At 37.2% G+C, this 25234-nt stretch overlaps 1 protein-coding gene across 1 annotated transcript in view; it reads left to right on the top strand.

Moving 5' to 3' along the window:
- The window catches only part of WDPCP (WD repeat containing planar cell polarity effector), a gene marked incomplete at its 3' end in the record, with an annotated part of 308777 nt that overhangs the window by 32110 nt on the left and 251433 nt on the right, over positions 1 to 25234 (top strand). Inside the window, exons 6-8 of the mRNA XM_080711300.1 lie at positions 7734 to 7848; positions 10384 to 10517; positions 13928 to 14116. Of these exons, the coding sequence (XP_080567426.1) occupies positions 7734 to 7848; positions 10384 to 10517; positions 13928 to 14116 (438 nt within the window). The remainder of the gene's footprint in view (positions 1 to 7733; positions 7849 to 10383; positions 10518 to 13927; positions 14117 to 25234) is intronic.

Raw genomic sequence — 25234 nt, 5'->3', positions numbered from 1 at the left:
CAACTTGGAGAACCATCCAAAGTTTCTGAGAATCATTCCCAAGTTTCCTACAGAGAAAGGATACCTCTGTGGTATGAGATTATTGAAGAAAACGATGAAGAAATGATACAAGCAACAGAAAGAGACAGAGTCAAAACAGGAGTAATAAGGAAGGAATGAGGGATACTCTCTGTCAGTTTGTCAGAGAAAGGGAAGTCTTAGTTCCTGTTCTGCCTTAGTTGTCTCCTAAGCAAAGACCATCACTCAGGTTAGGACGGTGTTGGGCAGTCCCACTGGCCTCACTGGGTCATTTCTGGGGCTCCTCTCAACTTTTGCTTTGGAGAGGAGCCTTTCTTTGCCACTTGGCCAACTCTTCTTTATTTTTCTGAGCTGCCAGAATTCAGCAGCCCATTGCTATGGAAAGGCACACTGTCTTGGTGTTCTTTTCCTTCTGGTCTTAGAGCTTTCCATTTCTCTAGGACTTAAAGACTAACCATTTTGGGGAAACAGAAAAGATGAGACTAGCATTTTCCTGTCTTGGCTGGAATATTCTTCTCTCAGATTTAGAGTAATTTTTTTCCCTAACTCTAGTTATCTCCTTTCCCATTGGCACCAAAACTTGGAAACTGTGTTTCCCTACAGTCTATTTTATAAAATGCATTAGTTAGATTATTAACTTATTCATATCTTTATATCCAAAATCTATTACCAGGGATACTTCTACCTACAAGACATTTTGAGATCTGAAATGGTGGGCATACCTTGATCTTAAAATGTGCCTAACATAGTTTCAGTAAAAGGGCTAACCTTATTTTTTTATTTTTATTTTTTGGTGGTACTGGGGTTCCTGGAAGCCCTTCTACCTCTGGGCTACACTCCCAGACCCATTTTTACATTTTTATTTGGAAACAGGGTCTCTTAAGCCAGCACGCGCGGCTGGCTTCGAACCTGCACGATCCTCCTGTCTCTGCCTCTCAAGTGCGGGAATTACAAGCGTGCGCCACCACGCCCAGCTAACCTTATCTTAATACCTCTGAAGGTTTGAATACTCCAGAGCTCAAATTTTGGACCCTTTTCTTGCACGCGCGCGCACACGAGTGTGTGTGTGTGTGTGTGTGTGTGTGTGTGTGTGTGTGTGTGTGTGCGTGTGTTTTACTGCAGATTAAACCGGGGACATTTTACCTAAGAGGTATTTAAAAGGAGAAACAGAGCCTTACTAAGTTGAAGAGGGCCTTGCTAAGTTTCTTAGGCAAACCTATAATCCTCCTGTCTCAGCCTCTCAAGTACTGGGACTATTGGCATTTACCACTATGGCCTGGATTTTCACTTTACTGGGGACTGAACCAGAAGCATTCCACTCATTTTTAAAGAAAAATTTGTCTTTATTTTGGAACAGGGTCTAACTAAGTTATAGAGGGCCTCGTTCATTTTCTGAGGGTGGCCTTGAACCTGCAATTCTCCTATCTCAGCCTTACAAGTACTGGGATTACAGACATGCACCACCACAAACAGCTTTTTTTCCATTCCTTTAAACACTACTTTCTTATTGTTGATCACTCTCAGATATCTAAGTCTAGTCCTCATGCTAATCTGAACTTCAGACTCATTTCTAACTGTTTACTGGGTACCTCTACTTGCATTTCTTTAAACTTACAATGTCCACTAGTAAACTCTTGAGTCCCAATAATCTAATTTATTTTCTCCTCCAGCATTCTTATCTCAATGAACCTAGTTGCTTAGGCTAAAAATCTTGAGTCTTTCACTAACATACCACTTCCAATGTTTCACCAACGGCTAATGAAAACTCTAAAATATATTTTAAATCTGTCCACATATAATTTCCTCTGGAATTACCAAAGAAGAAGCTAAAGCTATCTTCTTCTTTGCCTTGACCACGGCAGCAGCCTCCTTAATGACCCTTCACTTTCACTCCTGCCCTGCTCCCCTTAAGAATATAAATTTGGTAATTCTCTGTTGCTTAGAATCCAATGAATCTCATCAACAAAGCTGGCCCTCACCTGGCCCTCGACTGTGCCTGCCTTGGCCCTCTGTGACTTCCCTCACTCCCACCCCTCCAAGTGTGCCATCCCAGCTTCCTGTAGTCCTCCCAAGGCACATTCCGACCTGAGCTTTTGCATTTGCTCTTTACCTCAAACTCCTTTTCTCTTAATATTTATGTGGCTGATCCTTCATTTTATATGGGGGTACCCAAATGGCATTTCCTCAGGGAGGCCTTTTTATTTCTTTATTAGTCTTCTTGCTTAAAATAGCATCCTCCTAAAAGCCCTAACTTGCTGTGTTGCTTTTCTTTCATATTATTACTATCTGGCATTATATTAAAACTGTTTGGCTGGATGTGATGGCACATGCTCGCTTGTAATCCCAGTACTTGGGAGGCTGAGACAGGAGTATCACAGCTTCACAGGCAGCCTCAGCTACTTAGTGAGGCCCTTTGTGAAACCCTGTTTGAAAATAAAAACAACAAAAAAATGAACGAGGGGTGTAGCTTGGAGGTTGAATGGCCCTGGTTAAATCTTCAGTACCGTAAAAAAAAAAAAAAAAATCTGGTTATTATCCATGTCCGCACTCAAACGCAACAAATTCCATGAGGACAGGGTGGGCAGGGGCATTGCCTTGTTTTGTTCTCTGCTGTATATTTAGCACTCAGAACAGAGCCTATAGTGTATGCTGGGCATGTATGTATTTGTGGGTGAATGAGTGGTTTTATGAATGAGTGACCATAGCTGGCCTTTGAGAAAGACTCTGAAGGAATACTCAGGCTCACAGGATGGGTTCCATCGTGCAGGGTTGCGGCTCCTCTCTCCGTGCATAGATCAGCTCTCTGTGTGATGTGTGCATGCTTACCACATCAGTGATACCTCCCCTCAGAGTCCTTATCAGCATTAGTTTCATCTGCTCCCATGGGTTGTACTTTCCTTCTCCAGCCTACAAAAATGGCCTTTTAGAATTCACTTTATAATATAACATGCCTATACATAGAAAAAGCAGTTTCTCTTATGGGTTGAGGGTTATTTCATGATAGTGATGGTGAGAGCAGAAAATAAGGAAAGACAAAAGAGACATTTGGACAAATTAAATTCCAGACTTCTGAAGGAACCTGTAGGCACCTTGAAGACAGTGTTCTTATGAAACCATAGCAACTGGGAAAGGTGACAAAAGATTGTTCTTTTTATCAATTAGAATTAACCTGGACTCTTGATGATCTATGTGTAATATTGAGCCCAACCTGGGTGCAAGGCTTTCAAAAAGACGAGGAATGTCTTCAGAGATGGCAGACAGTATAGTCTGAACATATCATAATACAGTAGTTGAATAATTGTTGTAAACACTTATGTGCCAGGCATTATTCCAAATTATTATGTCCTGCTGTTTATAAAAGTTTTTTACCCTCATTCTATGAAGCAGATTCTATTATATCTATTTTTTGAAGAGGAAATGAAGGTATAAAAAAGGTTATTTAAGTCATGCCTTCAATGTCACACAACTAGTAAGAGGGCCAACACTGATTTCAGAGTTCATGCTCTTCACCACTGTTACAGTTTGGATCTAGAGCGTCCCCCAGAGGTTCATATGTTGAAGGCTTTGTCCTCAGTACAGCAATGTGCAGAGTGGGATTTGGGAAAGTGAGTAGCTCATGAGGGCTCCAACTTCATCAGCAGATTCACCCAGGGTGTGGTCCATAGCTGCTGGTATTATTGGGAGAGGGTCTGGTTAGAGGAAGTGGGTCCTGGGCCATACCCTGGAGGGCTGTTTCTTGCCCCGTGGTATGTGTGCATGTGCGCTCTCCTGCCATGGACTGAGTAGCTTTCCTCCCCATTCCCTTCTGCCAAGAGGTCCTGCCTTGCCCGGGCCCATGGCAGTGGTGTTGCTGGAGCAGGAACTTACACTGTGAGTCAAAATATATCTTTCCTCCTTTAGGTTGTTTCTGTCAGTTATTTTTATCACTGAGACAAAATTCTGACTAACACAACTATCATGCTCTTATCTTTGAATATTTGCGGATGGGCTACTGATGAAATGCTGGAGCTAAAGTAGGAGTTCTAAGAAGGCAGCTTTAGCCCTAACCTGAGGCCCAGGAGTCATCGCCTTCTCTGTCCTCCATCCTCACTCTGCACTTCTAGAATAGGAGCAATCGCAGCATTTTATTAAACTTATTTGCTTATGTCTCTACTTCTGTTAACCTATATTTGACCTATTTTAAGCATTTTTTAAGATTATATTTAGTGCTAGGGATATAATCAGCATTCACTTTTTATTTAATAAAAGCGTGGTGGCACACGCTTGTAATCCTCACGCTTAGGAGGCTGAGACAGGAGGATCGCGCAGGTTTGAAGTCAGCCTCTGCTGACTGTTTCCAAATTAAAAAAATATATAAAATAGGTCTGGGAGTGTAGCCCAGAGGTAGAAGGCCCCTGGGTTCCATCCCCAGTACCACCACCAAAAAGAAAATAGAAAAAAAAAACAATTAATCATTTTTAAACTGATCGAAACTATCCTGTGGTAGGATAGCATTTCTGTGAGGTAGTGAGTTTCTAGTCACTGGCAGTATTGAGGCTTGGCCTGGTTACTTGAATAATTGCCAAAGAAGGAGCATCCTTGTGATGTGGAAATAGATGACTAGGCCAGGTTTTTCTCTAACTATGTATTGTCTAATGATGAGCTAGTTTTGAGTTTCAAGCATTTATTGAGCACCTTCTATGTGCCTGGCATCATTAGGTCCTGAAGATACAAAGATAAATGTGGCCTAGATAACATTCATAAGGAACTAGTAGCCAATGAATACTTAGAAAAAGAAGTGCTTGTTTTAATCTCCTGAGCTTGGGGAGTCTTGCTGAGGAAGTTTCTACCTGTGCCTGTGTATTGGAGTGTGCAATCTCAGCCCTCCTCTAATAGCTTCACAGTCGCTGGTCTAACTTCCAGGTCTTTGATCTATCTCCAGTTGATTCCTGTTCAGAGATGTAAGGATTTAGTTCCATTTTTCTACAAATGGATAGCCAGTTTGCTCAGCACCATTTGTTAAAAATGCTGTCTTTTCTCCAGTATATGTATTTGGCCCCATTGTCGAAGAGAATTGTGTTTAAGTGTGTGGATTAGTTTCTGTATCTTCTATTCTGTTCCATTGGTCTGTGTGCCTGTTTTTGTGCCAATGCCTTGCTATTTTAACTACTGTAGCTCTGTAGTATAATTTGAAGTCAGGAAATATGATGCCTTCTGCATGGTTCTTATTGCTGAGAATTGCTTGGCTATTCTAGGTCTTTTGTTTCTCCATATGAAGTTTATGACTGATTTTCCAGGTCTATAAAGAATGATATTTGGTATCTTGATAGGGATTGCATTGATTCTGTAGATCACTTTTAGTAGAATGGCCATTTTGATGATTTTTTTTTTTTGCCTATCCAAGAACAAGAGAGATCTTTCCATCTTACAAGGTCTTCAATTTCTTTCTTTAGTGTTTTATAATTTTCATTGTAGAGGTCATGATACAGCTATACTACTACTGGGTATCTTTCCAAAGGGGTTGAAACCAGAGAACTACAGTAACATATGCATACGCATGTTCATAGCAGCACAATTCACAATAGCCAAAATGTAGAACCAACCTAGGTGTCCATCAACAGATGAATGGATTGCAAAATCATGGGACTATAAACAATGGAATTCTACTCAGCAATAAAGAGGAACAAAATTATGTCATTTGCAAGAAAATGAAAGGACCTGGAGAACATTATGTTAAGTGAGATTAGCCAGTCACAGTTAATGAAGGATTATAAGGTTTTTAAAAATATGTACAGGATACTGAGTAATTGAGATACAAGAGAGACTCGAGATAATGGAGGAGAAACCTCACTGGAGCCAGAGAGGAGATAGAAAGGCAGGTGAGGAGGAAGACTGGGGTTCATGAATGGAAATACTACCATCAACTATGTGTATACATGTGAATATATACCATTGTCAGTCTGGGTACTCTGTACTGGGAGGGAGGGAAATGGGGAGGCAGATTGGGGGGTGGGCACCAAGTGCCATGTGCATATATGTCATTGTCAAGATGACTTACGTTATCATGTGAGACTATAATGCACCAATAAAGGCACAATAAATAAAAATATTAGCCATAAAAAGTGCTTAAGAGTATAAGGTATAAATATTAGATAAAAATAAATAGAAAAGGACATATATTAGAGATGTTTTGAACAAAACAGGAATGAGAGAAAAATCAGTTGAGAGAGAACCATATTTGGAAGATGTCCTGTAATTGTCTATATGCAAGAAGAATTTGGAGGGTGAAGGCCACATGCTGTGTTGCTGTGGGGAAGTTCCCATAGGGATTCTTGATCGGCGCTTGCCATCAAGACATGATGCAGGGCTGGATGTAAATCAGTAGAGATTGATTAATTGAAGTATTTTGAAATTCTTGGAACAAATGTGCCTTTTCTTCTTAGTTTCCCAAATGCATAGAGATGATTAAGTCTTCTTTCCCCACCCCTTACACCCCTATAGAGGCATTAATGTGAAATGGAATCATCCATTAGGTCTAGTAAAAGCAAGGTTTCTGTTGACTTGGAAAAGGATTCTGGCGCTCTATACAAAGTGGCCCTTCCGTTTTCTGATTTGTGTGCCTAGAATCTGTTGTTTGGTAGAGGAATAGTGGTCTGTCTTTGTAGGACCCTGGTCTTTGGTGCTGCTTGTCTTTCTTACATGTCCAAATATGTCTTAATGTAGAATCATCCTCTCTAGCCAGGACATGATGTCTAGGTGGTGGGGATTCCCCTGTTTTGCTTAAATCATAGTTGTCTCTGGGTTTGGCTAGCATGTTCACGATTAGTTTACTGACAATTGGTTTTTTTCCTTCTTATACCATATGCTATTCCATGATTCATCAGCTTTGAGTCTGTTGCCTTGAAGGTGAAACAATTTCTTCCAATGTTGATATTTCAAAATCTCGTAGATAACAAGCATACCCATATGCGTAGTCCTTTGAGAAGTTTTAAACATTTGGAGATGAATGAATTATGCTGCCACAAATGGAAAGGGGAAGTGTAAAATTGTACTGGTGATATCCAATCCTCTTTTGTTGGGGGTTATTTGAATGGTGATACTGGTAAAGCCTGGATGCTTTATTATTCTTTATCTCTCCTGGTGAAATTATCTATGGTGTGGCATTTATGATTTTTTAGTTTAGAATCTTACTTAATTGCCTTGATTTCCATGTTTTTAGTATTTTATACTAAGACCTTTATTTTTGGAAGTAAGAAGGGTTTAAATTCCAAATAAATCAGCATTAGCTGTTTATACTGTATTGGTGGCGTCTGCTGTATTTAATGTGTAGCAATGACTGTTCACATCTCAAGAAATGTTTCTTAGTATCTAAATAGTAATGTTTCAAATACTTTAATAGAGCATATTACATTCTGTGAATGCAAAACAAAGTGGTTATTTCTGCACCAACAGTTTCTAAGTATTTAGAAGATTAGGTTTCTAATAAATATACACTAAATAGGTTTCTGCATATAGCTTTAATCAATGCACTCAGTGTGTTACATCATTTATAACTACCTGTCTCTTTTTACTCAGAACACTGGTGATTGTCTTTCAATGAAAAAAGAGACTCTTTATAATTTCATAGTGTAAATGCATGTGTAAATATCTTTATAAGTTGTACATTTGGAGAGAGATTGTTAAGAGATTCTAATTCTCAGCATGTCTTCTTCTCCCTCCTCCTTACCTGGTTTTAGCTCCTCTTTGGTTCAGGTGTGCTGGTGTCCCTAAGCCTTTCTGGGCCACAGCTGGAGAAAGTGCTGATTGACAGAAGCCTGGTGGGGAAGCTCATCCCAGACACCATCAGTGATGGTAATTACCCCCATGTGCAAATCAATTGCCTACATTAACAGTGGGACAGGAGAAATAGTGTGTCAACAGGTAGACTAATTATTACCACTGGGGACTTGCAAACACAACAAGTAATTGCTTGTAATAGCATATTTACAACCCTTGGTACCAATACAAGTTTTGACTAATATTTAATATCAATGTTTTCTTCTCGTTAGGCCTATATTCTGAGTATTTTCCATTCTTTCTAAAAAAATACTGAACATATTTTCAAAATAAGTTTTTTATTCTTTCACAATTAATTCCTCTATTACTGACATTTCAGATATTTTCATTTCCAAATGAATTTGGAATAAGTAACATGATATGTCAACATAGCCACCAATAAAAAGGCCATGAGTGCTTTGGCTCTTATAGAAAATTTTTCTGTGACTAAAATCTATGAGTACTATCTTCTGAGATATTTGGGACTATATTTTCTAAATAGTAAAAATCATTGTTGGGCTAGGGGTAGAGCTAAGTGGTAGAGTGCTTGCCTGCTACCTGTGAGACCCCAGGATCAATCCCTAGCACTGGGAGACAAAAAGAAAAAGAAAAAAGGAGGAGGAAAAGGAAGAAAGAAAAAGAAGAAAAGGAAACCAATACCAAATATACTGAATAAATTTGATTCTATTGACACCACAGTGTATAATTGGTACAAAGCAACTAAGATTTTAAGCCACTTACTGCAAAGGAAGGTTACTGATACTGAATCATAAAAGCTGTATGTTGGTGTCAACCTACCTAACCATTTAATCTAAACAATTATGTAAGGTATAGTTATTTCCACTCTTATAGATAAGGAAACTAAAGCTGAGCTACTCAGATGTGTACCCAGGCTTATACAACTAGAGAGTGACTGAGCTGAGATTTGAACATGGTTTCTGAATCCAGCACCCATTTTCTTTCCATTAATAATACTATGCTGAATTTTTAAGATTGTTTTTTATTCACTATTAACAGGTCTAAAAATAGTTTATATTATCATTTTTCATGAAAGATTGAAAATGGTCAGTATCTTAAATTGAATAATTAAAAGAAAATGTCGAGCTGGGTATGGTGGTGTATGCCTATAATCCCAATACTTGTGAGGTTGAGACAGTAGGATCACAGGTTCAAAGCCAGCCTCAGCAGTTTAGCAAGGTTCTCAGCAACTTAGGGAGACCTTGTTTCCAAATAGGACTGGGTTGTAGCTTGGTGATAGACTGTCCCGAGTGCAATCCCCAGTAACACACACACACACACACACACACACACACACACACACACACACACACACAATGTGGTCTAGTGGAAAGGGCGTGGGCGAGAATAAAGAAATCTTCGCTACTGTGTGCTCTCACTACTCAGAACAAATGAGAAACAATGGCATCACCTTAAAGAAAAGCACTCTGCAGGAAGACTGTAATTAGCAACATTGCTGATAATAACAAGCTAGGATAGGAGTGTAAGCAGGTCATTTCCTCTTCCTTGTAGATATTGGTGTTAAGGAAGCTTCCCAATGGAAGAGGTTCCATTTTCATATTCTAGTAATAGAACCCTTCATTGACATTGCAAATGAAATAGTGACTGATGATTTTGTCATACTGATGCTCCTCTATGAGAATTAAAAGGAGACTTCCAACATTACTCGTGTCTCTGAGTTATCTTTTTTCACTTGTTTCTTTTATTTGTACCCGAAATAATACACTCTCATGGGGCCGTGATAACAACGTGATTTCTTGGCAGTTTTCCAGATTCTCCTGTAATTGTGTAGATCCACTGTTGGTCAATGCTTGCACAGCCAGGGGCGTGGAAATAAGGAAAACTGTATAAAGCAACCAGTGATTTTTTTTTTATGTTAGGAACAATACAAAACATTTAGCAGATACCTATAAGATACTTTAAGCAGTTACCTCATATGCCATTAATAGTCCTTTATGTAACCATGATATCAATTATTATTATTATATGCTTTAGAAATATTTTTGCCAACCTTCATTACTAAATGTTAATTTATCTGATGTACATTATAATATGCTTTGTTTCATTCAACTTGTATACCCGCAAAAGAAGGATCAGTTGAAAATTTTAAAATAAAAATATGAGATTGATAGAGAGTACTGATCAATATTCTCTAATCAACCAAATTTATTCTCAGATGGTTTTTATCATATAAACATAGAATTAGAGTAAGTGTTCTTTTCATGTTTATATTTGGGTATGAATTAGTCTTTCTTTGATGTTTTTCTCCCTCATCCACATATATCTCATTTGGTGATGGTCCCCAAACATTGGTATATATTGAAATAGCCACAGAAAAAAGAAAAAATATCAAATCCATATTATTAGATTGATGGTAATTTTTTATTCCTAATATCTTTAAAATCCTTGTAAAACATCATGATGATATTTAGGAGACCTTAGTGATTATAGTTAATATTTATCTTCTAAAAACAAGTTTTTATAATGTTTCAGTAGAAGAATATTAATTCATTATGATTTTATTCTAACTGGTATTATCAACCTTTTTTTCAGCTCTTCTCACAGACAGTTTCATCATCTTATCATTTCTGGCACAAAACAAACTATGTTTTATTCAGTTTTCCAAGAAGATGGATTCTCCTGATGTAAATAAAAGATTGGAAAAACTCTCAGCCTTGGATTACAAGGTAGAGATTTCAGTGTATGTAGTCATATTACTAATTATTAAGATATACCAGAAAATCATGTGAATTGATGTTATACTTACTGTTCTTGAACCTTTCTTGATTTCAGAAAAAACAGAATTATTAAGAATTTAAGCTTGCCTCACAAACAGTGGCCATCTGAGTTTTTGTTTTTACTCTCATTGTGGGAGGTAGAGGTCTAACTGGCGTATTTTGAGCAGTTTACATAGTACTTAAGGAAGTCCAAAGGCAAGTTATACTTTAAAAAAATGATTTTCTTGCCAATGGTAGTATATACACCATTCTCAGTTAAGAACCCATATAACTGTTCTGATTTCCACTTCACAAAAAAATGAAGGATGGAAGAAAACGCTTTCAAACATTAGAGAAAACTCTAGTAAACGAGGAATGAGACCTCTCCCCCTTAAAGCCATAACTGGAGGAAATGCAAGATGAAATTCTTTCCTGCATTAGTATCTCTCCCTTCACTAACTCCAGGTAATTTGTTTCCTTGTATCGGTATCAGGGACATTACATCTGTTGAGGCAGGAGTTTTATTTTAAATGATGTGTTTAAACTTTGCCACATTTCATTTTAACTGCTAGGAAGGCATACTCTCTGCTAGGATGAGTATCTAATACATTTTCCAGGCTGTTTCAGTTCAAGGCCTCTTTTCAGCGATGACTTGTGTTTGCAAGATTGATCCAGCCTCTGTGACGTGGATTTGAGACAGTTCACTGTTCACTGGAAACACAGCTGATACACTGCTTCCTTAAGCAAGATGCATACTTACGCCAGGCCTACAGTATCCATAGCAAGGACAAGCATTTTATAAGCCACCTCTATAAACTAAAATTTGTGTATGTTTGGAAAAGTAATATTTAACCTAACTTTTTTGCCCTTTGGGATTATTACGTATTAGGTTGAGGTGGTAGTGATATAGAGAGGATTTTTGTGTAGTAGCAGTGTCTATTCTTATTTTTAAAGTCTTTTTAATGTGTAATAAAGTATGTGAAATGAGTTTTTCCATTATGATAACTAATGTCTGGTTTGGTTTGCCAACTTTGTGGAGCATCTATCAAACTTTGTATAATATTTTTTTCTTTAATTGAAAATTTATAATATTGTGTATTTATATTTGGTTTAGTCAAGAAAATTATCCCTCTAGCATTCTTAAAGGGATATTTATTTCCCCAATAGCTAACTATAGAGTTATTTGAAGTACTGTTAACTCACTATTACTGGTCTTTAAGATGCACCAATATGTGTTAACATTTAAAGTCAATGTTGTAAATGCTATTATATAAAATTTTCCATGACTAATTCCTTCATCTTAGGTATTATGGATAACTGGTAAAGTCTAGTGGTTTTCTGATAATGAGAGCAGAGGAAAAACAGTCAGGAAATCAACTTTTGTTATGAAGAGGTGTGGAAAACAGACCTAGTGTTTGGGTTCTTATATCTTCAATAAAACAATTAATTTGCTTATTCTTTCTACCTTTGAACTTGGGAAATTAGGAACATGGGCTTCACTTTTTTTGTATATTATAGAAGTAATCCTTTTCCTTTTGGAAAGCCCATGAATTTCATTTCCTAGTTTAATATTTAAAGTAGAGATATATGATAATTATTAAAAACTCCCATTTTTCCATTAGGAGGATATTTTAAGACAGTTGTTCATTTTATTTGCCCTCCCGATCATGAAAGAATACTAGCACCGTTAAAACTCATAGGAAATGTGAAACTTCAAATACCTGATTTGCTTTATGTGAAGAAAAGAAATGTCAGTCCCTCACTTAACCTTATTTCCTCATCTAGAACTTTGTAAGTAACCTGTTTACATGGCAAGTTGGATGTCAAAATAAAAACTGTTTATTTGTAAGTGCTTAGAAATTCCCTTGTATTTCTCTCAAGAAGTTAAAATAATTACATTGAGAACTTAAATAGAAGAATTTGCACTTGAAAGCACATCTGTGTTTTGTCATTGCCCAGTTGGATTTTAAAACAAGGAAGTGATATAGAGTATTACAATTCTGCTTTTCTTTACAGCTGCACCATAATTTAATTATTTCAGATTGAAATAATTTTTGGCAAATAATATTTCAGGGTAAATATCCTAAAACTGTTGACCTTTAACAAGTTTTTCCGCCTACATTTTAAACTCCAATTTAATTTAACACTGAAGGGACAGTGCAAGGAGTTAAATGTTTACCATGAGAGAACAACACTGGTAATTACTTTGATTTCAGTTCCTTTTGATGTGCATTCAGAGGATGAAGAGGTCAATAATATTATGGCCATGCAAATAGAAAAGGGTTCCTTTTGACCATACTGAAAAAAAATAGCAGAGGATTATTAAAGCATTAACCTTGATTTTAATGGCCTTGGTTGAGTGGTGAGATCACAATTTGGATGAGCCTGATTATTTACTAAATACAATACATAAATGCAACGGGTTCTTAACACCCATTGCACTCTGGCATTATCGCATTACTGCCATCCTTTGTTGCCTTGCAGACAGGAATATGAAAGCAATCTGTCATGTAGTGAGACTGGCTCCAGAAGCATTTCTCTGATAAGAAGACCCCCTGCCCTTTGCTAGTGTCTGGTCCAGTAGGCTTAGCCATGCGCTTAATCCCCAGAAAGTGGTTCGATTATTGCTGACCAGCAATGGCAAGATAGTTTTTTTTTTCTTCCAAGCTATCAACCTTCCATTAATTCCTTAAGCAGAAATACGGTGCAATCTATATTTCCTTGGCATGTGTCACCCAGATGGTGCCGTGCTTATGTTTTCAAATAACCATGTTCCAAAATAACATAGTTTGAATAATAAATTCTACAAATCCTTCCTAAGAAAGAGGAGCATAATTCTCAGAAGCTGCATAAACTTTTACGCATGATGCTGTGGCTTATCCCTTTTATGCAGAATATGTATGTATGTGTCTCATATATTCTTTAAAGAGATATTTGCCTCAAGTTGTTTTCCCTTTTACTGTGTCAGTCATTGTTAACATGTTATGTCTTAAACAGTAGTCAGACACTCTTGGTCAGCAGTACTGAACTTGTCATTTAATACAGCTGGTCTTAAATCCTATGTGTAGGTCGATGCTGTCAAGCAACCATGACTGTACATTTTGGTATTGATTGGAATTGCTACATTCAATTCCTCCCTAGCTCACATTTCTTCTTTCCCTTTCCTCTGCTAAAAATGGGGAGAATTTTGAACATATGTCTTTTTTATATATGTGTCAAAAGAATTTGGTAAATTCTGACACTTTCTTAAGCACATGTTTAACATGCATATTTACTTGCATGTATCTACATTTACAGATGCTTTAATTTTAGTAATACTTTGAGGATTTTGCATCTTTTAAAATAAATGTTACTTGTATGCTTTATTTTTTAACCATTAGATTTCCTATTATGAAATACCCGGCCCAGTAAAAAGGACAACACGTCGTCTAGCTATCAACTGTGTTCAGGATAGAGTTGTTTGCTGGTGGCCACTGGTCAGTGACGATGCTTGGCCTTGGGCCCCACTTTCTTCAGAAAAGGACAGAGCCAATCTGCTGCTCCTGGGTTATGCTCAAGGAAGACTGGAGGTAACTCCTAAACAAAATATACCTCTTAGTGAAATACAAGTAAAGCAGTATTACTAGTGTTTCTATTCTGAAATAAACATGAATACTTTCTTAAACCTATGAGTTCTTTTCAGATATTCAAATAAGGAGCTTACATATGAAATGAGATCCTTAAAAATATCAGAGCTAGAAGATTTTTATCAGAACTAGACAATCCTGGGTTTGACTTGAGTAATTTAGTTATTACAAGCACAAGTGTCTGGGTTCAAATCCTAGTTCTGTCACTACTTGTGCGTGAGCAAGTAACTAACTTCTTTGTGCTGTAGCCTCGCTATTTGAAAAATAGAGTTACTGGAGACATGAGTTAAAACAGGCGTTTAGAGCAATACAATTCTGAATCACTCTTCACTGTTGTCATTCTTGTTATTAACATTAGTACTTTTCTACTGCTGCTCATGATTTCATGACTATAAAAGCCATGTTACCCGTTACTTTCTTCGAACATCAGTCTGTTAACAAACATTGTTCAATTTTGTGCAAGCCCCTGTTAAGCCAAATGCCAGTGGGGCAAGCAGATGTAAGAAAGGCTGTAGAGCTGTGAAGTCTGTGTCCTGTATTCTTTCTCTGACAGGAGCTCCAAAAGGATTAATCTGCAAGGTCATTTATATAGGTGAACTTTTGTGGATTTTTATTTTGTACCAGACTTATTTATTTATTTATTTATTATTTTTGTGGTACTGGGGATGGAACCCTTCTACCTCCAGGCTACACTCCCAGACCTATTTTTATATTTTTTTTTATTTGGAAACAGGGTCTCTTAAGCCAGAGAGGCTGGCTTCGAACCTGCATGATCCTCCTGTCTCTGCCTCCCAAGTGCAGGGATTACAAGCATGTGCCACCACATGGTAGAGCGCCTAGCTGTACCATTACTTTAAATGCAAAATTATTTGTTCTTCAAAATTTTATAACTTAAAAAAAGAGATCTAGGTTGGCATAGTGGTGCACACTTGTAATCCCAGTACTTGGGAGACTGAGACAGGAGTATCGCAGGTTCAAGGCCAGCCTCAGCTACTTAGTGAGGCCCTCTGCAACTTGATGAGATCCTGTGTGAAAATAAAGAATAAAAAACAGGGCTGGGAGGTATCGCTTGGAAGTACAATCTCCAGTACTGCAAAAACAAAACAAAACAGAAACTAAAAAAAGATATGCTGGGTTTGGTGGTGCATGCTTATAATTCCAGTACTTGTGAGCTTAGACAGGAGGATCGCCAGTTTACAGCCAGACTCAGCAACTTATGGAAGCCCTCTGCAACTTAGACCCTGTTTCAAAATTTAAAAAAAATAAAATAGGATGAGGGTTATAGTTCAGAAATAGAAATAGAACCCCTCTGAGTTCAATTCCCAGCTACACACACACACACACACACACACACACACACACACACACATACACACACAAAGAAAATAAAAAGATTTCGCCTGTCCATTTTTATTAAAATTCTCTCTGGGTGAAATATGTGTTTCTTTATTTTTCTAGATCTATAATCTTTTAGATTTCAAGGAGTATTTCTCAGACCTAGTATTCTGAAATAAAAAGAACAAATGTGAGTTTTCTTTATCCTTAATTACTTATTCTGGTTTTATAAATTTTAGGCTGTCTTTTAATACTGAAGAGTCCTAATATTTTATGTATAGTACTTCTGTACATCTTCTTTAAGAATCCTTTGAATTGCTACAGATGTCTTAATTTTCTTTTTCTGGAACTTTTCTGATTCTGTTGCAGTGACTAAAATTACTGGTAGTGCTTCAGGTATGGATTTTGTGAGGTGATCTGGATCTATCAACTCACTAAGTAAAAGACTTCATTAGCATGACTTAATGTAGTTAAGCTAACTCAAATTCCATTAAGTGTTCTGTGTATAATAAAAGTAAAATTTGCTAAATCAGCATTTAGTTATACATTTTACCAATTACCTTTATTTGAAAAGAGTGCAGTAATATAAAATTAGAATTGTCCTAAAATGCTGTGAGGATAGACACATGGTGTCTATCCCTCATTGCTGGGTATCATCTAGACGTTAGAATTGTGGAAACCTGGGATTGCCCGTTAGGTGAACCATGTACTAGATATGTGACCTTAATCAAGTTTTCTGTCTCCAAACTTCTGCCTGCTTCTTGCTCATTCTGCGTTTTGTGGCTTTGGGTGGATTACTTACCCTGGCTGGCTCTAGTTTTCATATTTTTCAAATGATATCTTTAAACCAGATAAGTCACCTCTAGGTCCCTGACAACTCTAAAATATACTTACCTAGATTCTGAAGCACAGATCTGATTTAACCACTTCCTGTTCAAATGTCTTCAGTAGATTCTGAAACCAAACTCAGCACACTGTAATTGGCCTTGACCAGCCTTCCCAGAGCTATATAGAAACCTGTGCTCTGCCAAGTGATTTTACTCCTTGTGTCGTTATTTCCCATTTGCTGCATGTACCACGTAACAGTATTTCTACCTGGAATGGCCGCGCCGTTTAGCAACTATTGAGCATGACCATGCGTCAGCACTATATTTCATACCAAGAGAGGATAAAGAAACTGTCCTATCTGCAAGGGTCTTAGTATTCACCAGTGTGTGACAAGTTTGGAAACACTTAAGTGCATTAAAATGTGAAAAGTGCTGTGCATAGAGTATGTGTAACTATAATGGGAGTCTAGAAGGAGGGATTGAGTCTATCGAGAGAGACAGTAAGGAAGGAAGGAAGGCTCAGGAGGCTTCATGGTGTGCTCAGATAGGAGACTGGCACATGACTTTACATTCTTTTATTATCCTTTCAGGTTTTCTCTCAAGGTTGTACTAGCTCTGTGAAGTAACTGAGCTAGCTAGCTTTTTCTTCTTTTCTCTCTGAAAGATCACCAAAGGAAGTATAGGATACTTGAAGTCTTGTAACACCTGAAAAACTGCCTAGCTATAACTGTCTTTTAAGGAGGGTAGATTTTTCATGACTGATTCCATTCTTTTCCCTTACCTTTGATACTAGGGATGAAACCCAGGGCTGCATTCTACCATTGAGTTTCATCCCTCGCCGTGTGTGTGTGTGTGTGTGTGTGTGTGTGTGTGTGTGTGTGGTACTGGGGTTCCTGGAAACCCTTCTACCTCTGGGCTATGCTACAAGACCTATTTTATACTTTTCTAAAATTTGGAAACAGGGTCTTTTAAGCCAGCATGGCTGGCTTCAAACCTACGTGATCCTCCTGTCTCCGCCTCCCAAGTATGTGTGTGTGTGGGGTAACAAGCATGCGCCACCAGGCCCGGCCATCCCTCGCCCTTTTTATTTTTTTGAGACATAATCTTGCTAAGTTGCTTTAGGCTGGCCTTAACATGTGATCCTCTGTCTCAGCTTCCTGAGTAGCTGGGATTATATAAGTGTGCACCACCACAACTGGCTCTGATTGCATTCTTAAGAGTTTTTTTTTTTTTTAGTTGGAGAATTCTTTCTTCTGAGTTGTTTTCTTTATTTATATTTCTGTAAAGTTGCCCATTTTACATAAGTATTTGAATATATTTTACAAAGTAACATATCTGTGCATGATTTTTTGTTGTTGTGTGGGTGTTAGCGATTGAACCTGAGACCTCAGGCATGCTAGGCAGACAGTCTCCTACTGAGCTACAACCCCAACTCACTCCTGTTGTTTTTTATTCGGATTCATTGCATAATGTCTCCTTTTGCACTCCTAATATATTAACTATACTCTTCTTTTTCTCTTTTTTAAGGATTTGGAGTTTTCAGCTATTCTATCAAAATTGACCCATAGGAAAAATTTATAAAGGTTTCTTTTTCAGAAATTCATGTGAACTTTACTATGCAAATTGTGAAGTTTTTGAAAGAAATATCTAATGAAATAATTGGTTTACTTTTCATGTGTGTAAAGACATAATCTTTACCTATGACGTGGGGCTTTTTATTTTAAGAATATCATGAACTAAAATCACTATTATAGTAGTACTCAAGTGTATTTCTTTACTTTTTTTTTTAACTAGCACCCAGGGAACTTGAACTAATCACCAGATTAAAGATATAATATGCTTTTGACCCCTAAAATCTAAACAAAACAAAACAATAACAATAAAATGGCAGTCTCATAGAGAAGAATTTTAATCTTTGCATCTGTTAAAATATAAAGTTTTAAAAAAGCATTTGCACTGGGTTTAATCAGAAAAGATAATAAGCTTTTATCTGGATAGTGGCAAAGTCCTAGAACAGTAGTGTCTAGCCTTGGCAACACATTATGATCAAACCACATACAGAACTTTAAAGAAGGGGCCTACCCAGACCAGTTTCCTTAGGATCTCTGGGCAGGAGGGGCATCAGTAACCCTCTACAGGTTCCCTGAGTTATTTTCATGTGCATCTAAGTTGAGATCCCTTGCTTTACAGCAAACTTAAAAAAAAAAAAGTTAGGGCCACCTTTTTTTTTTTTTTTTTTTTTGCATAACAGACCATGGAAAGGATAAAGCCCACATACTGAACCAAATGAGAGTTTTAACAGTAGATTCTAAGTAGAAAATTGGCTTATCCAGCAGCTAAAAGAAGAAAACAAAGGAAACATAATAACAATCTCTCTGTGACCGAATTATCTTTCTGCAGAGAAACATTTCATTTTTTTAATTTATTTTATGGATATTAGAAAACTGCTGGTCTAATTTAACACCACAAAGCTCTAAACAACTGCCCATATTTTAATTAGAAGCACAGAACAGAGGAAGTTATATATCTAAGAAAAAGTTCTTTTGAAAAATATATAGTAGCCAGGCATGGTGTCGCAGGCTTGTAATCTCAGACCTGGGAGGCTGAGACAGGAGCGTCACAGCTTCATGACCTCAGACCTGGGAGGCTGGGACAGGAGCATCACAGTTTCACGACCTCAGCTACTTCGGCCTCCACAACTTAGTGGGGACCTGTTTCAAAATAATAATATAGGGCTGGCTGGAGGTGTAGCTCAGAGGTAGAATGCCCCTGGTTCAATTTCTAGTACTACAGAAAGAAATAAAGTAATAAAGAAATAAAGAGATGAAAGAAGGAAAAATAAAAGAAAGAAAGAAAGAAAGAAAGAAAGAGAAAGAAAGAAAGAAATATACAGTAGATAGGGCAGAAAAATTTTGTCAATAAACTCATTTAAAAATATTTTAATACTGTGTATTATCATACGTAACATAACCGTTCTTATTTAGATTTCCACATACTCTTTTTTTAGTGTAGTGGAGATTGAACTCAGGGCTGCTTTACCACTGTTACACACCAACCACGAACTCTTACTTTGCGACAAGGTTTCACTAAATTGCCCAGGCTGGCTTCAAACGTGTGCTCCTCCTTCTTCGGTTTCCTGAGTAGCTGATATTATAATTGTACGTCACTACACCTGACCCATGTATTCTTTATAGTTCCTTTTGAAAAGTTATTACCATCTTCCAATAACTGTCTTATTCACTTTGACAATAAAGTGATAACAGTAACTTATTCTGCCTTTTTATGTTTAAGCAACTACTTTAACTTTTCAGATGTATGGATTTGATAATACTTTCTGAGTATGGTGGTGGTAATTTTACAATATCTTACTTAGAAAAGAACCCTTGATTGCTGGGCATGTTGGTTCACGCTTGTGATCCCAGTACTTGGAGGCTAAGACAGGAGGATCACAGATTTGAGGACAGCCTCAGCAAGTAGTGAGGTGCTCATCAACCTAGTGCCATCCTTTTTAAAAATAAGAATAAAATAGGCCTGGAGGTACAGCTTGGAGGTAAAATGCCCCTGGGTTCAATCACACATGAAGAGCTCCTGAATTTATTTACGAAATGAATAAAAAGCACATAAGTAGAGCTCTTCAGCTTTAAAATCTTTTGGCAGGCTGGGCGTGGTGGCTCACACTTATAATCCCTGCTCTTGGGAGGTGGAGACAGGAGAATCACGCAGGTTCGAAGCCAGCCTCTCTGGCTTAAGAGACCCTGTTTCCAAATTAAAAAAAAAAAAAAATATATATATATATATATATATCCTGGAGGATAGCCCGGAGGTAGAAGGGTTCCATCCCCAGTACCACCAAAAAAAATCTTTTGGCAGGATAAGGGAAATATAATTTCACAAATATACTTTTTCCCCATAAGAATTAAATTATTGTTGCAGTGATCTTTTGCGAGCAGTAGCTAATGGAAGAAAGTAGTAATATGACTAATTATAGTACAATTAATTTGACAAAAGAAGCGTTTTGATAATATAAATATATTCAACTGAAAAGCCAAAAAATACTTAGGAAAACATATTTTCTCAAGAAATGCATATTCTATGTCAACTTTCAGCTCAATGACCAGTATTTTTTATTTTAGGGCTGCTTGCTAGGTTTTTTTTAACCTCTATTATAAAATAAAACACATATAAACTTGGCGTGGTGGCACGCTCTTGTAAACCCAGCGTTTGGGAGGCTGAGACAGGAGGATCACGGTTCAAATACAGCCTCAGCTACTAATTAATGAGGCCCTTTGCAACTCAGTGAGACCCTGTTTCAAAATAAGGGGAAAAAAATAGGATGGGGGTGTAGCTCAAAAGTAGAATGTCCCTGGGTTCCATTCCCAGTACCGCCAAAAAATTTTAAAAAATAAAAACACACATAAAGGAAACCACACAAAACAAATTACAGGTTAAGCAGTTACTACAAGGGAAACACCCTTGGGACCAGCACTCAGGTTGTGAAATAGAACTTTTCAGCACCCTGTGGTAACTTCATGTGTCCTATTATAATCTTAACCCCTCTCCCTTCCCCATAGTAACTACTATTATGCCTTTTTCTTTTGTCTTTTTCTTTCCCCCTGGTGCTGGGAATTGAATCCAGGGGCATTCTACTTCTGAGCTATATATACCTCTAGCCCTATTTTTTATTCTTTATTTTGATACAGGGTCTCACTAAGTAATTAAATCTGGCCCCAAAACTGCAATACTCCTGTCTCAGCCTCCCAAGTACTGGGACTACAAGCATGTACCACCACGCCGAGCTTATTTTTAATTTTGAAGTAGGGTCTTGCTAAGTTGCTGAGGCTGGCCTTGAACCTGCAGCCTCCTATCTAGTCTCCCATGTACTGGACACAGGCATATGCCACCACACCTGGCTCGCTGTCATGCCCTATAATCATTTCCTTGTATATTTTCTTGTATATTCATATATTTTATCACCAAAATGTATATCCCTAGAAACCATAGCTTAATATATTATCTATAAAACATTTCCGTATATATCTTAAATCTCTTAATCTACAAATTCCCACCCATCTGTTTCTTTTCTTTAAAATTTATGTGTTGAAGCATGATATATGCATGTAGGAAAATGTCACAGTGAGACCCATTAATTTTGTACAATTAATATGCATTAATGAGTATATAAAAGTTTCATCTGTTGACACTTCAGTGTTCCACAGTCTGGATCTTGTTGTTTGCATATGCATGGCATGGTTCAACATGTTTCTCTGTCCTTTGAAAATTATACAAGTTAATCAGTTTTGGCAAGACTGTATGAGGTAGGTGGTGTGTTCTTTCATTAGAAGGCACATAACTTTAGATTCTTTCTCTCTTTCTGTCTCTGTTATTTTTTCAAATGTTAGCAGGTATTGATATTCAGTACCTAAATTCATTAATCTTTCAAAATGATAACATTCTAATTATATTACTTCTTTTCATTTATTTCTTGGGATATTTTGGTAAAGAGACCTCTATTCGTCTCCTATTTGTTTTCCCAGTTGTTGTATTTATAAAGGACAAACAGAATAAATGTTGGATTCTTTATTGATTATCAGTTGTCAGGATGATGAATTGATATCCTGATTAAGGTGATCATTTAGTTTTTATGTTTTAAATAACATTATTAAAAACTAAAAATAAAAACAAAATTTTCAAAAAAATTAATAATGTTAATTCACAGATTTATATATATTAGACTTATATGTCTCATAAACTGTATTTGTTACCATTTTAGAAGCTCATATTATCCCATCTTTGTCCAATTGGCTCCTATTTTTCTCATGGCCTCAAGAGTCTTGGGTAGCTTTCCTATTACTTAATATGTCAATACATTTTATGCTCATCTTGTACATATCCTACTCCAGACCTGGAATTAGTAATTTATTTCATGAAGTAATATTTTGACATATTTGTTTGACAGTTATGAGTAGTTCTGTGGACTATGGATTTTATTAATATAAACAAATTAATTTATAATTTTCACATTTTCACATACTAAAAAGCATGGGTAAGGGAATGTTTATACTTTTTTTGTTGTTGTTTGTTTGTTTGTTTGTTTGTTTGTTTTTTGGTGGTACTGGGGTTCCTGGAAGCCCTTCTATATCCGGGCTACACTCCCAGACCTATTTTTTTTTTAGTTTTGGAAACAGGGTCTCTTAAGCCAGCAAGGCTGGCTTCGAACCTGCGTGATCCTCCTGTCTCCGCCTCCCAAGCGCGGGGATTACAAGCGTGTGCCACCACGCCTGGCGCTATACTTTTTTAAAATATATTTTTGTTGATGCATTGTAGTCAAATATCTCAATGGAATACAAAACTCGTGAGGATATACAAGCACACATCACCCAATTAGCCTTTATCCAATCCCCATCCCATTCCTCCCCCTCCCTTATTCCCATGCTTGATTTAGTGATTGATATATTTAAGTATCTCATGTGCTTTAAAGAGTTTCTACCCCCCCCCACCGCATCCCCTCAGATAGGTCGCCTTAATTGCTCCTCTATAGGGCCCTTTCTTCAACTATAGTTCCTCTTATTACCCATTCCTTCCTAGTTTTCCCATATTAGGGAAAGCATCTGATTTTTTATTTTTTGTAACATTTCCCTGTGGATGCCATACGGCAGGCTCCAATCCCAGCCTCTCAGGCCCTGGCACTGGTCTTGCTGCATGGCAGGCTCAGATCCTGGCCTCGAAGGCCCCGGCATCGGCCTTGCTGCTCTGCAGGCTCTGATCCCAGCCTCGCTGGCCCCAGCACCAGCCTTGCCACTCGGCAGGTTCCAGTCCTGGCCTCTCTGGCCCCAGCACCATCCTTGCCACATGTAGGCTCCGATCCTGGCCTTGAAAGCCCCGACACTGGTATGGGTAGGGGAATGTTTATATTTCTTATGTCCATCTTTTTAAACTTTTCTGTTTATGTTTGTAAGACATTTATATATTTATCCTGTAGAAAAGTGTCAGGATTAATTGGAAGCTATTAAAAATAAGAGCTGTATCAATTTTAAAAAAATATTACTTATTTTCAGTTGATATATTTGAATAAGTAAAATTGTGCAGCACTTGGTAACTCTCTATGCACTGCTTATTGGAGAGCAAATGAGTTCATTATGATAGGTAGCAGCTTAGCCATAGCTAATGTGATTAAGTAGAGTTTCCTATGATTAGGAAAACTGGACTGTATGCATAGGAGGCATATACAGTAGTCTTCATAGCTTTATTGTTTGTAATAGAAAAAAAATAGAAAAAACTTAAATGTCTACTAACAGGAAAATGAAGATGTATTTTGTGGTACATTCAGAGGATGGAATGTTATACGGAAGTTTAAATGACCTAAAGCTATGTGACTATGTGAAATCTCATAAGAATAAGTTGAACACAAAGAAATTATAGAATGATACAGTACAGTAACATTTATATAAAAATGTAAAACATTCAAAATATTCAAACACTGTACATTCTATAGTGTTATTTTGTATTGAAGAATGATAATGTTTAGGGAAAAATACCAAATTTATAACAATGTTGCCTTTGGGGAGATTAGAGTAAGCAGTGGGACCTGAAAGGCTTCAATTGCATATATGATACTTTATTTAAAAAATTAAAGCAAAAAGATAGTATTTTCTAGCTGGGTGTGGTGTTATATGCCTATAATCCTAGTACTTGGGAGGCTGAGACAGGAGAACCCCAGGTTTGAGGCCAAGAAGTACTAATTTAGTGAGACCCCTCAGCAACTTTGTGAGACCTTGTTTTAAAAGGAAAAATAAATCTGGGAGTGGTGGCACATACCTTGGGAGGCTAGACAGGAGGATCACAGGTTTGAGGACAGCTTCAACAACATACCGAGACTCTCAATAACCTCGCAAGACCCTATTTACAAACAAACAAACAATTAAAAAAAAAAAACTAGTGGAGCTAGGTGTGGTAGCAAAGGTAATCTCAGTATTTGGAAGGCTGAGATTAGAAAATTTCAGGCTTGCAGCTAGCCCCACTCAGCAATTTAGTGAGACCCTCTGCAACTTAGTGAGATACTGTCTCAAAATAAAAAATAAATAAATATGGCTGGAGGTTTAGTTCAGGGGTAGAATGCCTCTGGGGTTAAATTCCCAGTAAACACACACACACACACACACACACACACACACACACACACACACACACACAATGTAGCTGGGAAGTAGATTGCCCCAGCAACCCCCCCCCCTCACTAGATTGTTAGGTAGGTAGGTAGATAGATAGTAAGTAAATAAATAAATAAAATGGCTGAGATACAGAGCTTAGAGGTAGAATGCCTGTGAGTTCAATCCTCAATACAAATAAATAAATAAAATTTCCAAAGCTCTTTTTATATTCTCTTCTCTTTTATGTGTTTTGAATGTTTTATAAAAAAAAAAAGTAAAACACTGCTTTATCTCCCATTCTTAAGAATTTCTGCACAGGGAGGGAGCAGATGTAGAGTTAAAACTAAATTCTAGCAATAAGCTAAGACTTTTTGTTGACTGCATAATTTTTCAAGTAGTTATCCACTGGTGAAAGTTTCAGTGCCAGAAAAGCCTACTCTTTAAGTAAAAGTTTTTCCTGATTTACATTTGGGTGAATTTAATCTTAATAGAAGCCCCCTCTAGCTGAAACATGAAAGTTGAGAAAATGTTTAGGCAGTCTCCAACTCACTATAATTACTTTTCTGCTTTATGTTCGTTTTGAATTTTAAAATATCTTCCAGAAACGGCATCAATCATATTGATTGATTATGCCTTTTCTTCTGTATACTATTTTCCTTTGATGATTTTTGGGATAATTCTCATCTGCTTTTTTAAGAATAAAAATGAATCATCTCTATGATGATTTCATCTGTTTTAGCCTCTAAACACTG

This window comes from Muscardinus avellanarius (assembly GCF_963383645.1).
Source record: "Muscardinus avellanarius genome assembly, chromosome: 15".
In the NCBI taxonomy this organism is placed as follows: Eukaryota; Metazoa; Chordata; class Mammalia; order Rodentia; family Gliridae; genus Muscardinus; species Muscardinus avellanarius.
This window is presented reverse-complemented; position numbering and strand designations above follow the sequence as displayed.